At 37.0% G+C, this 13,478-nt stretch overlaps 1 protein-coding gene across 10 annotated transcripts in view; it reads left to right on the forward strand.

Moving 5' to 3' along the window:
* The window catches only part of PTPN13 (protein tyrosine phosphatase non-receptor type 13), a 182,377-nt gene that overhangs the window by 143,162 nt on the left and 25,737 nt on the right, over positions 1-13,478 (forward strand). For 6 of the 10 annotated variants that reach the window (XM_010966158.3, XM_045524984.2, XM_010966159.3 and 3 more), the window contains 10 exons: positions 750-1,114; positions 2,053-2,236; positions 3,491-3,649; positions 4,147-4,318; positions 4,419-4,629; positions 7,267-7,337; positions 9,709-9,770; positions 12,310-12,454; positions 13,117-13,242; positions 13,342-13,430. In XM_010966158.3, the coding sequence (XP_010964460.1) occupies positions 750-1,114; positions 2,053-2,236; positions 3,491-3,649; positions 4,147-4,318; positions 4,419-4,629; positions 7,267-7,337; positions 9,709-9,770; positions 12,310-12,454; positions 13,117-13,242; positions 13,342-13,430 (1,584 nt within the window). The remainder of the gene's footprint in view (positions 1-749; positions 1,115-2,052; positions 2,237-3,490; positions 3,650-4,146; positions 4,319-4,418; positions 4,630-7,266; positions 7,338-9,708; positions 9,771-12,309; positions 12,455-13,116; positions 13,243-13,341; positions 13,431-13,478) is intronic. The other 4 variants (XM_010966161.3, XM_010966162.3, XM_045524985.2 and 1 more) reach the window with 1 other exon arrangement.

Below are 13,478 nucleotides of genomic sequence, written 5' to 3' on the forward strand. Positions count from 1 at the left end.
AGGAGTGTCTGTCCCCGGAAACTTTAACCTCACTGTCAGGGAGAGGCAGGTAGTACTATAAGGACATTAATAGGAAAGTAACATTTCTGTCAGGTGCATTATAAATAGCATTTTAAGAGACTACATTGATTTTGGGCACCAGATAGGAAGAACTTTCTTGATGAGTGTATAAATTGATATAATCTTCCTGGAAAGCAATCTGGATATATTTAACAAGGCCTTTAAAAACATCCTATGTGCTGATTATAGAAAATTCTATTTCTATTATAGAAAATTACAAGGAAACAATGAGAAACTCAGGTGAAAATCTACATATAAAGAAGTTCTCCTAGATTTCTATTAATAGTGAAAAACTAGAAACAACTCTATATCAAATAAAAGGAAAATTCTGAAATAAATTAAAGGTATAGCCGTCTGTAAGATTATTATACAGTTTTATGCAGTTGTTTTCAAAGTATATTTAAGGATCTCAGAAAATACTCATGGTAGAAATCTAAATTTTGCAAGCAGGATACAAAGTGCAATATATACTGTAACTCTGAATGAAAGTACAAGTTGTACAATATTAACAGTTACTGCTTTTATAGATTATTATTTCCTCTAATGAGCATAACTTATTTTTATTATCAAAAAATTAATTGAATATTTTAGTAGGAAGTGCTGTTGTTTAACATGTGCATTTTCAATTAAGTGTTCCAAAGTTAATATAAGTTGTCACACCCTGATCTCTTTAAATGTGTCCGTTCCAGACCCCACTGCACTCTCCAGCACAAGGACCTCCAAACAACACCAAAGACCCTCCTCACCCAGCCTGTGTGGAGCAAGGCACCAGCTCAGATGAAAATGAAATGTCTGACAAAAGCAAGAAACCGTGCGCATCCCCATCCAGGAGAGACAGCTACAGCGACAGCAGTGGGAGTGGAGAAGACGACCTTGTGAAAGCTCCAGCAAAGATACCAAACCTGAGCTGGAGTTCAGCTTTGCATCAGACTCTAAACAACATGGTGTCACAGGCACACAGTCAACATGAAGCACTCAGGAGTCGAGAAGACACCATTTGCACCATGTTTTACTATCCTCAGAAAATACCTAATAAACCAGAACCTGAGGACAGGTATTGTCAATCTTATGTGTAGCACTCAAAGCAGCTAGTTGTTGTTAGTAACATGAGCAACAACCTACATTTCACTAAGAATGAAATGTGTCTGTATGTGAACTTCACAAGTGTTAGGCAGAAGATGATTCTATTGGATATCTAGCCATTGGGTCTGATAGTTTTAGTCAGCAAACCCTGGTAAACTCTTCAGCCATTTGACCTGAACCGTGCTGCTCTCTTGAGCATATTTACTAGTAATTAGGGAAGTTTTTTGTATTTCACCATGATTCATATTTCTTAGCAGAAAGAGAAAAGACCTGTTTAGATAGTGGTGGGATGGGAGATTAGGGAGTAGAAATACAAAGGAAGCGGGAGGGAGGGAAGAGGTAGAGAGTTTGCAAAAGGTAGGACGTAAAAGAGCACAGAAGAAATGATTGAAAGCATAGATGAATACAAAAGGAAAGACTACATCTATACCTGTGATGCTTATTCATACATTTTATGGTTTGATTACAACTTTGTATATATTGAGGTCCATCTGTATTTGTTCAGTTTGGGGAGGGTTTCTTCCCCCTATTGTGTCATCCAAAATAACTACAGGAGTCAGACTTTCATTCTTTTCTTAATTTTTCTTTTTCTTACTATGCTGAAACACACATTAGGCTTCTGATAACATTAGCTTCAGCCTTGAATTAACAACTAAGAGTCAGAAGTATATTTATTTAACTTTTCTTACCAATTTATGCAGCTCAAAGAGCTGGACAGAAAATAAAAACCAGTAATGTTAGCACATAACAGATGTGAGATAAATTCATAGTCCAGAATCAGACAGAAAGTAGCTAGGATCTCAGTCAAAAGCAGATATAGATATCTGTTAAGCCTTTTCTGTTTGTGCCACAAACTTACTATATTGACACTGCCGTGTATTTCAAAGTAATCTTGCTTTGTCTCCATAGTGCTCCTCCTTCCCCTCGGCCCCCAGGGGGAGCTCCTGCGCAGGGTTGTCAACCCCAGTTGGGATCTGCTTCCACTAATGCAGGGGATAGATACCAGATACGTCACACTTCTGAGCCAGCTAGGCAAGAAAGCTTGACATCTTTGAAAAATGACTTGGAAAACCACCTTGAAGACTTTGAGCTCGTGAGTTGTTTCCTTTGTATGAAGCAAATTCTATATTTTCTCAAGTCAAATGTAGTCACACACAATTTCCCTTCAGGGAAAAGGGTATCTTTCAGATCAGCCTCATTTCTGTGTCCAGTAAGTAGATAATATATCTGGTATGTCTCTGCTGAGAATTAGGGGAAAAGGCAAAAAAACCCGGGTATAAATTCTGACTCTACCACTGACATGCTGCAGTTTGGCAGGTGCCCGTGGGCAAATTACTTAATTCTTCTGAGTCTTAGCAGTTTTAGCTATAAAGTGGGACTGATAACCTCATAGGATTGTGGTGAGGATTAAATGAAATTACATGTGTGGAGCACATAATATAGTACCTGCTGTTTCCCAAATTCTGATGATTACCTGTTTAATTTTTAATCAAGTTTGAATGTAATTTTGTCCTCCTCCACACTTTTTTTGTGGATGTCTAAATGGAATGCTTTTCATTGTACTAATAATCTTAAAACTTCAAAACCTACAAATTCAGTTTGAAAGCCAAATTTCCAAGAATAATATCCTTAACACTGGTTCAAAGTCATGCTTTTTCAATACTGCTTTTTACTATCTAAATAATAAATATTTATTGGAGGAAAATTAGAAAACAAAGAAAAAATTTAAAACCATTTACAATCTCATCACGTAAAAACCATAAGCATTTTGGAGTTAATCTTTCCAGATACTTTGTTTCCCTATAATTGTGTGTGTATGTGTGTGTGTGTGAATGTGTGTAGCATCTACCTCTTCAATTTCACTCTTAGCAATAGAGTGAAAATAATCTTTGAGTAATTTTCTTAGAAACCTGTCATCTCTCCTGTAAGCTGTAAGCAACCTTTATGTCTCAGTTGAAATCTTAAAAAATATTTTTTTACACAACTAAATATATCAAGTTGTGATACTTAATCACCCAGACTTCATGTTTTTACCCCAAAAAAATCTTTTGTTGCTCTTGGCATGGATGTTTATATCTCATTATTCTGAACTGAAGCATGAGTAAGTTCTGTCTCAGCCATCTCTAGACAAACACATGTTGAATTTAAACCCAGCTTTAACATGGGCAGGGGGTGGGGGTGGGTGTCTGTCTAGAGCTTGGATATACCTACCTCCTTCACTTCGTTGGGTTAAGTAACCTTCTAAGGTTTAGTGTCCTCTGTTAATCAATGGAAATTATAGTTATCTTTCTCTTTGCCTATACAGCAAAATAGACAACCTAAAAGAATCACTGTTTTCTTCCCTTAGGAGGTAGAACTCCTCATTACCCTGATTAAGTCAGAAAAAGGAAGCCTGGGTTTTACAGTGACCAAAGGCAATCAGAGTATTGGTTGTTACGTTCATGATGTCATTCAGGATCCAGCCAAAAGTGATGGAAGGCTAAAACCCGGGGACCGGCTCATAAAGGTGAGACATTTAAGCAGACTTGATTAGGGCAAATGTGGCCAAAGATCAAGCCCGGGCTAAAGAATGAAAAGCAAGAAGGATGAGTTAGTAAAAGACTCTGTTTCCACCTTGTAAAAAGTACAGGCCTTTATATAGTTAATAGTTTGGAAAATGCTTAATTTCAGTTAAGGCATTAAATAAGCCATCTTGAGTCTCAGGGACAGAAAGTTTCTTAAATTGCTGTAAGAATAAATTTTCTGTATTAGCAAAATAATGACACATTTATTAGGTATTTTACATTATTATTTCATTTATGATTACTTGGTCATTGTGTTTATGATTTCCACAGAAAGGGAATAAACTAGGATAAACCCATAAACTAGAAACCATCCTTTATGGTGAATCTCCTACTGGCTAATATAAATTATATAAAAAGTGAGAGAGATGACTGTATTTTCTTGGCAACTTCTGGGTTCCAAAAATTATAATCCTACTTTGCCCCTTTCTCATTTTTGTAGGTTAATGATACAGATGTCACAAACATGACTCACACAGATGCAGTGAATTTACTCCGAGCTGCACCCAAGACAGTCCAATTGGTTCTTGGCCGAGTCTTAGAACTACCGAGGATGCCAGTGCTGCCTCATTTGCTACCTGACATTGCATTTACATGCAACAAAGAGGAGCTGGGTAATGCAGACTCATGCTTTGTGCAGTGTGGTTTTTCTTGGCTAGATTAAAAGTAAGTACTGCTAAGACTAAGGAAACAAATATTTTCTGTTCCCTGAAGGTTTTTCCTTATCTGGAGGTCATGACAGCCTTCATCAAGTGGTATACGTTAGTGATATCAATCCAAGGTCAGCCGCAGCCACTGAGGGTAATCTCCAGCTCTTGGACATCATTCACTATGTGAATGGAGTCAGCACACAAGGAATGACTTTAGAAGAAGCTAAGAGAGCATTAGACATGTCACTCCCTTCGGTGGTGCTGAAAGCAACAAGGTACTCTGCAATTATTTTGTTTGTGTGCGCACATGCATTTCAGGCTGTTAAAAGATATTAGGTTCTCCCCAAAAAATTCTGAATTAGTAATTCAGACTAAATGGGCAGGGGTTTGTAAAGTTTGTGTGTTTCCTTCATGATAGTCAAGTGGCCATGTCAGTTTTATGCCTCACATCTGTATAACATACCATCCAGAGCAATCTTCAAACAAATCTCACTGATCACCCTGGTAAAGCAAAGACTGTGTGCTGATTGCCTTAGACCCAGATGAGGGCCAGTCCTGATGAGGCAAAGGGGTAAGAATATATCAGTTGGTCTAAGCCAGTCCTGACCCATTCCCAGAGCTGGGACAAGATCAGTCCTACCTGAACTCATGTCTGCAACCAACGAGGCATAGGTGATCATATTCACTATATGTCATGACAGTTTCACATTATAAGAAATGCTAATGGCAACTTTTCTTTCACTTAATAATGGAAATAAATTGAAAAAAAGTGTTTCTATTAGTTTCCTACCACTATCAAATTACTACAAATTTAGTGGCTTAAAACAACTCAAGTTTATTATCTTAACAGTCCTGGAAGTCAGAAAAATGAAATGGTCTCATTGGGCTAAAATCAAGATGTTGACAGAGCTGCATTCCTCCTGTAGGCTCCTTGCCATTTCCACCTTCGAGAGATTGCCCGTATTCCTTGCCTCATAGCCCTCTTCCATCTGTAAAGCCAGCATTCACAGCACTCTTTGCTTTTGTCCTCACATCTTTCTCTGACATTCCTACCTCACTTTTTTCACTTATAAGGACCCCTGTGATTACACTGGGCCCAGCTGGATAACCCAGAATAATCTCATCTCTAGATCCTTAATTTACTCACCTCTGCAAAATCCCTTTTGCCATGCAAGGTAACATTCGGAGGTTCTGAGGTTTCCCATGTAGACATTTTTGGTGGGAGTGGGGACATTACTACGCCTACCACAGGTACATGAACCCGGGCTTTCTGAATTATGGTTTTATAGTTACATAACAGAAAGCATCACATTGGTATCTGTGATACATGGTAAGTTTTATATAGTATGTTTTCCAAAATACAGAAACTGTTCATTAAATCACTTGATCATAAATCTGTTTTTCCTTCTGAACCTTTAAGTTGGATTGTATACTTTTTCCCTTGAATATAATCCCTCGCCTATTTCCCTCAATATTTCTAAAAATTAGATGGGCATAGGGTTATTTTCACAGGTGTAGCTGAATGTTAATTAGTGGAGGAGGAAAGTGTTCAAACAACCTGGAAAATGTCTTTGTGAAAATTAACATCTCTGCTACCCATAGATCTAGTTGAATTTTTTGCCTCTGAATCTCTGGAGCACCCCTTCACCTCAGGCCTAAAATCACTTTCTGTTGTCTTTCTGCTTTTATCTTTGCTGAAGTCACTGGAGATGCAGTAGTAATATTCACAGTTACTTTCCCCTTCCTTAATCTTCCAACTCCCTCTCCACTGTTATTTATTTCTGCCCTCTTTAAAGTCCACAGGGTAACTGTAATGGAAGGGTGTATATTTGTGATCATTGTCTGTCAAGAACTGTAGAGTGTCTATAATTTTACCCTGCTTACAAGCTAATAAACTAGCCAGTCATTGTTCCATGGGTGCTGGTAGAAGATATGAAACTCCCGGATCAGAGACCAGAGACTTTCTCACTAAAGGCGCAGCAAGCAGCATGAGCGTGGTATTACTGTCGGCTCCACATGTCCTCTCAGCCCCATAGAGATGACACATGTGGGCCTAGTGGCTCTCTATGTCTGCGGTGGGCTGTAGTACAGGAGAAGAGGACTGTGAGAAGAGCCAGGGAACCCACCACTTTATGGCAGCCGGTAAGAAGGCTTGCTTTTTGTCTGGGGAGAGAGGTTACGTAAGTCTTCAAGCTTGCTCACTGTAAACGTGGCCTTGAGAATTGGCCTAGATAAAAAGTGGTCAGGGTCTCGCATTTCTGGGGTACTTGGCAAGAACATACAGGAATGCTTAGGACCTGTGGCTGATTGCCTCTCCCCGTACTGTACACCTGAGGCCCCCTCCTTTCCCTTTCAAGTAAAAGCAACAATAAAATTGCATACCAATCCTCTTGCAAGGTGCTGTCTTTTGACTATTTGACATATTGGGTGGTACTATTCTTCTTATAATTCTCTGAATATGTATATTTTGTCTAGATGTTCCCTTTAAGTAATTTAAAAGAAACACACATATCAAGGGCTTTAGATACATAAAATTTAGTGATCTGTGACTTCTGAGTGAAGTTATCTTTGATCTATCGCCTGAGTGTCAGTAAGCAAGTCATTAGATCCTGGATATTACCAGTGTTTTAAATGAGAGGGTAGGTATGGCAGTATGTTGAACTGAAACACAAAGAAACCTTATGTACAGAAATGATTCTTAATCTTTTTTTCAGTCAAGAATATCTCCCTCCAGCACATACATAGATAAAGGCTGATAAAATTTGTCTATAGCTTCAGGAAATGCATAGGCCCCCTGAAGCCCAGCCAAAATAAAACTCCTGAGGTTAAATAGTTAACAGATGGCTTGAAAGATATTTAAACAAATGTCTTAAATAATTTGCAATTGCATTTTCTTATTCTTTACAACACAGAGATGGTCACCCAGTGGTTCCCAGTTCCAAGAGGTCAGCTGTTTCAGCCCCAAAGTCAACCAAAGCCAATGGTAAGGATACATTCATTTTATAACACAAGTAGCTCTGGAGAGGAAACTTTTTTCCCCCAAAGCAAGTTGCGATACTATCATTAAAATGTTTTTATTGCCCCTCCAGACTGTTTTGCAGGGTTTAAGTGAAAAAAAAAAATTACATTTAAATAAGAGCATCTCTAAAACTGAGTGCATAATAGGAAATAGAGCAGCATGGACCCTGGGATTTGTTTACAAGTCCTGTGTAACCGTAGCAAGTGACTTGATCCATATCTAAGCCTCTATTTTCTACCAGTAAAGTAAGAATATTAACAGTATCTAATTTGCAAGGTTATAATGAGTCATAAATACAATAATATATGTCAAACATTTATCACGGTGATTGTCACATAATAATTTATTCAGACAGTTAACTAAATTTCTTCTCTGTGCCGGGCAGTGTTCTGGGCATTGTGAATATAGCAATGAGTAAACAAAGTGTGTGTCTTATATTCCAGCATAGTAATAGAAACTGTAGTGTTAACAGCGGTGGCAGCGGTTTACATAAATTTAATGCTTTTTCTGGACTAAGCATTCTTCTAGGTGCTTAAATCCTCACAACAACCCTATGAGACTAGTGTTACTATTATCCCCCTTTATAGAAAGGGAAACTGAGGTACAGAAAAGTGTGATAACTTGCCCAAGCTCACAGGGTTCATAAATGGTCCAGCGAGAATTTAAACCTAGGATGTCTGACTCTGTGCTCTCATTTACCTAATCAGGCTCAGTAAATGTAGCTTTTATTGATGGTATTCATATAAGAATGTGAGGCACAGGGGAATGTGGTTAGAGTATTTGGAATGTAAATCTAGTATTTCATATATAACTAAACTTTTAGGGACCAGCAGTAGAACCTAAATACCAGATAGCTAGGAGAAATCTGTCACTTGCAGGAGTTTGATTATCCTCTAAGCAAAAGCAAAAGCACATCTGTTTCTCTCCTCTGTTGTTATCTTGAATGCCTCAGAGGTCCTTCCTTCCTGCTGCTCTCTAAGAGTTCTGGTGAACATTAGAGCAGACTATCTCACAGAGCAATCAGGAGAGCACTTTCCCAGTGACCGCGGAGAAAACTCCTGTTTGTAACTTTCAAGGCCACGGAGAGTAGCTGGGCCCGGCCCCCCTTGTAGTAACTGCCTAGTCGTCTGTTTATGGGATTCTCTGATCTAATTTCTTTATGAATTCTGAAAATCATATAGTGTCAATAATAGGAACTCTCTTATAGTGATGAAAATGTAAACTACTACAACCATTTTGGAAAACAGTTTGACAGTTTCTTAAAAATTTAAACGTGTGCCCACCATGTAATCCAGCCTTTCCACTCCTGTCTGTATAGTCAAGAGAAAAGAAAGCATGTATCCATACACAAAAACTTGTACAGGAATGTTTTTAGCAGCTTCCTTTGTAATAACCCAAATCAGAAACCACTCAAATTTCCAAAAACTGTTGAATGAATAGCCGTTTGTCGTATATCCCCATAACAGAATACTGCTTAGAGAGAAAGGTGAATGACTATTGACACATGCAACAGCATAATTTAAAAAAACTCAAAATAGATATGCTGAATGAAAGAAGCTAGACCAAAAAAAGAATTCATTATTATTCAATTTATACAAGATTGTACAAAAATCCAAATTAATCTGTAGTGATAAAGCAGATCAGTGGTTGCCAGGGAACAGGAGGGAGAGATTACAAATAATAAACTGTTGTGTTTTATACTATTCCAATATGATTTTTTTGAACCAGTGGTTGATTTTTGTTATACTTTTTAATTAATTTTCCTAGCAGTTTAATAAGGTATTGTATCTCCTGGAAGTAATGAATCTAATTTTTTTTAAATATGTAAATTTTTCAACTGTAGGGGAAACACAATCTCATGTTATGCTAATGATTGAGTTAAAAATCAGCCTTTGGTTTAGAAATCTACTAAAAGTCCTCTCCAGTTGTATCCAACTTATCTTCCTGTGTTAAATTGCTAGTCTTTGTGAAATGAGATGAAGGGCTTGCTATCTTTCCTTAAAAAGTCCAGTGATTATAGTTCAGCACTTGTGATATCTCTCGCAGTTAGTTGGGAAAATCTATATTCAGTAATCTCACACTGGAAACATTCATCCTGAACTGAGCTTTTATGCAGACTATTTACTTTTAAGGAATTGGCTTTGTCCTTGAAATAAACCCTTCTCTGATACTTGATTACATCTAGTTGGTTTTAAATTACTTTGTGATATGACCTCTCTTAGTGTACTAATAAAAATAGGAGCATGCACAGAAATGTGGGTCTTCTTTCATTATTTAGTTGTCCCTGTTGTGGTTCTGAGTGGCTCATCCTTTTCCTTCTGTGTTCTTCCTTCAGGTCATCACACTGTGGAGCCTTGTATCAAACCTGCACTCACACCAAATAATTCATTCTCCAAGGTAAGTAAGTGAAGGGCCACCTTCTTCAGGTCCTTATTCCTTTGCTATTAATAACCAGCTTATTTGTATTTTGAGCCAAACTGACTTCACATTTAAGTATCTGCCTTTTTTAGATACATGTATCAGTTTTAGATACATGCACTTAGCAAACCAATAGAACTTGCTAAGTAAAACGCACAACAAAAAGCCCCCGCACGGGTAACCTTACATCATCAGGCACACGTTCAGCTCTTAAATAAGCTAATTGCTTACACAGATACCTTTAGTGCTGGAATTTTTTATTAATGTGCACAACTCCTTTGATTGTCTCTTAGATAGCCAGAAGAGAAGAATGTCATTAAGAGTGGATTTAGTGTCTATAGCCAGGCTCGGGTGAGCCCCCAACACAGAGTTCTGGCTTCCTCTCCACCTGCAGAGCTCTCACCGAAATCAGTAAAAGAGGCATAAAAAGGAGAGAAGTCGTGAGAGATGTGTGTCATTTTCCCTTTCACCTGTTTAGCCAGCTTGTCCAATGTGGCCAAACGTCTCTAAAACAGCATCAGTTTTTAGTGCTGAATATCATAGAGTATCTCCTTAACCTTGACCAATTCCGACTGCTTTAGGGTATGTGTTAGTGAATGATTTTGTCAATGGTAATAAAAAAAAAAGTTGATGTAAAAAAAAAAGTGGGTTTAATGTTGACTAGCAGTGACTCTCAAATGAAAAATCTCTGCTACTAGTGAGGCAAAAGAGTAATGGCAAAAGAAATTGGCTTACTTGCTTTTTGAAAGACATAGAAAATACTTCACTGCAAAATAAAATGAAAGAACGTAAATCACTTAAGATTAGCACAGAGAAATCTGGAGGTGATTTAACGAAACTATTTTAATACATAACTAAATTTCACTTCAAGCTGTTAATTTAAGGCTACATATAATGCCCATTTGTGTGGCTAACGTTTCTTTTTACTTTCTGGCGTGTAATGTACACAGCTCATAGCTGAATCTTCACTTTGTGGAATTTTTTTCTGTCACACACATTCCATGTAGTCTGTTCTGAACCTCACTATTTGAATGTCTTTCCATATAAAATCCAGGGCTGAGGCATTTCCTTCCTAGTAATCTGAAAATCTTATCAGCTCAACAAGATTTCTGGATGTGAGCTGGGTTTAGTGTAGGAGGATGAAATGAACGTAGTGACCAGACGCCCCAAAGTCTATGCCTTTCATCTCACTATGTTATCTCAAACTCTTGACAAGTTTAACAGGTCTTGAAAAGATACTGCATCAGAAGAATTATAAGGCAGAAATTATTTGGACGCAAAAATAAAAATTTCTTGTTATCTGTGGATTGAGCTGCACTCACTATTTTGTTCTGTTTATTCAGAAGCTCTCCAATTTCACATAGCTGAAGCAGCTGAATTTTCATGTATTTCAAGTATTAGTCATGCTGTATAGTGCTTATTTTCTTTGTAAATATCACCACGTTGTTGAAAGGGAGGAAGGGTAGACTTTCTGTTTAAATTAACATAAAACTCTAGAAATTAGGACTTTTGTTATTCATGGTTGCAAACATTTTTTGTTGGAGTTAAAATCTTCCAGAAATTCTCCCAAACAATATCCTGTCCTTGAATACTAATGTCTGTACTATGAATTTCTTACGAAGAATTAAGTTTTACAGTCTAGTGAAATTTTTTGACATTATGTAACCACTATTTATGAAGAAATAATTTTATTGCATCTACCATGTCTACTTTTTATCTTAATAAAATGAGTAATCTTTTTATTTAATCCAAATCTTTAGAGCAAACCGTGTTTTATTTGTATAAAACTATTTTAATTTATTCTAATCATTTAATTTTGCATGTTTGCCCAAATCACTTTCTTTTAATAGGCTTTGTGCCGTGAAGTGCTTCACAGTTAACCATTGAATTAAAGTTACAGTCCATTCAATAATTACTTTATGACTATGAATCCATTGTTATTTTTCTTGAATTGATATGAGATTTAGACTAGATTTGAAAATCTTTACAGCTAACAATTCATCAGGTTGCTAAAATGAAGACTATGTCCATGTAGCAATTTCACAGATTCTTAAAAGATTGGTTTTTTTTTCCCCTTTCCCTCAACTTCTAAGTTTCGTAGTCCTAATTAACTTTTCTGAAAAGTTCCTATGGAAGACAAGTCCCATGAGATATGCCTTAAAAAGAGATTTCTGCAGTTAAATAAGTTTAGGAAATACTACATAATACGTTTCTCTTCTGACAACTCAAAATTTATATCATGAAGCATTGTGAGAATTCTTGGAATAAAAATGTTGATTTAATATTTTTTAATCTAGTGTTTCCAGAAGTATTCGATGATGGAAAGCCCCATCCCCTTTTCACATTTCATTGTGCTGGTATTTCCTAGAAGCACTGATCTAAGATGGGGAGATACAAAGTGGATTTTGTACTAAGAAAGAAGGGAAGAAGGGCATGGAGGGGCAATGTGCGGTCCCTCCCTGATCCTAGAAGTTAGTAAAACAGTAATCTAATGACTTGCTTTGGTTCTATACTTTAGGTTAATGGGGAGGAAATCATTGAAGTTTTGTACCCTGAAGGAAAATGCGCTACTTATCAGATGAAGGAATCAGCAAATCTAATTGTGTCCAAAGGTAGTCTTCCAAATGAGTCATCCATTTTCTCTAAATGCCCTAATAATTCAGGTAATAAGAAATATTGGTAGCCTCTCTTATTTTCCTTACGTATTCCTATAGCTTTAAAAGGAAAGACTAATATTCAAAGTAATAAAAGAACAATGTAAAATTCATGTTATTAGCTGCATTACTGTACAGATGTCCAGTATTCATTCTCATCTCTAAGAGCAAAATGATTTTTAAATGATTGAAGAGATAGCTGTTTTGTTTGATAATGTTTCTTGTATTCTTTGATGCAGTAATTCTCAGGCTACCTAATAACTCAGAAATTTTTTCTTGGGGATGTTTGGGCTGCCCTGTTATATCCTTAATCCTTGTAACAAAACCTATTTAGTTGAAACTTCCTTAGTTTCTTTTATAAATCAATAATTTGCAATTAATTTAGGGAAATAAACATTAAATCATTAATGTCTCATAAAGAGGTGTATCACAGACATTGATTTTGGTTTATTCAGTTGCATTTGTGTGGTCTTTTGTCACAACAGCCAAAGTAGCTCTAAAACTAAAAATACCTGGGTCCCCTTAGTGTAAGCTATTCTTTCAGTCATGGCTGCTTTTTCAAAGTGGATGCTTAAAATTTGAACGCCCTGGCATATTATATTTGACACACTGTTTCTTTCTCATATCGATACTTATGAAGTAAAACCCCATGTAAATTACTGTTTTTCAAGAATCTGATGTACAAGAAGAAGATATTTATGATGATCCTCAAGAAGCTGAAGTTATCCAGTCTCTGCTGGATGTTGTGGATGAAGAAGCTCAGAATCTTTTAAACCAAACTAATGCCTGTGTTCCAGGTAGATGATCCAGAATGAGTAAGTTGGTACACTAAAGCAGCACAAGATGGCCTTTGTGAATCATTTGAATTCCTCTTGGCCTGTTTCTCTCTTTCCCAGGTGCGTTGAAAACCAATGGGAAGTTACCTGAGGAGAGAGCAGAAGATACCGACTGTGATGGTTCACCTTTACCAGAAGATTTTACGGAGGTAAGAATAACACCTACGTACACACTGTAGGATGCTATGTCTTGTTAG

Source organism: Camelus bactrianus, chromosome 2 (assembly GCF_048773025.1).
Source record: "Camelus bactrianus isolate YW-2024 breed Bactrian camel chromosome 2, ASM4877302v1, whole genome shotgun sequence".
Taxonomy (NCBI): Eukaryota; Metazoa; Chordata; class Mammalia; order Artiodactyla; family Camelidae; genus Camelus; species Camelus bactrianus.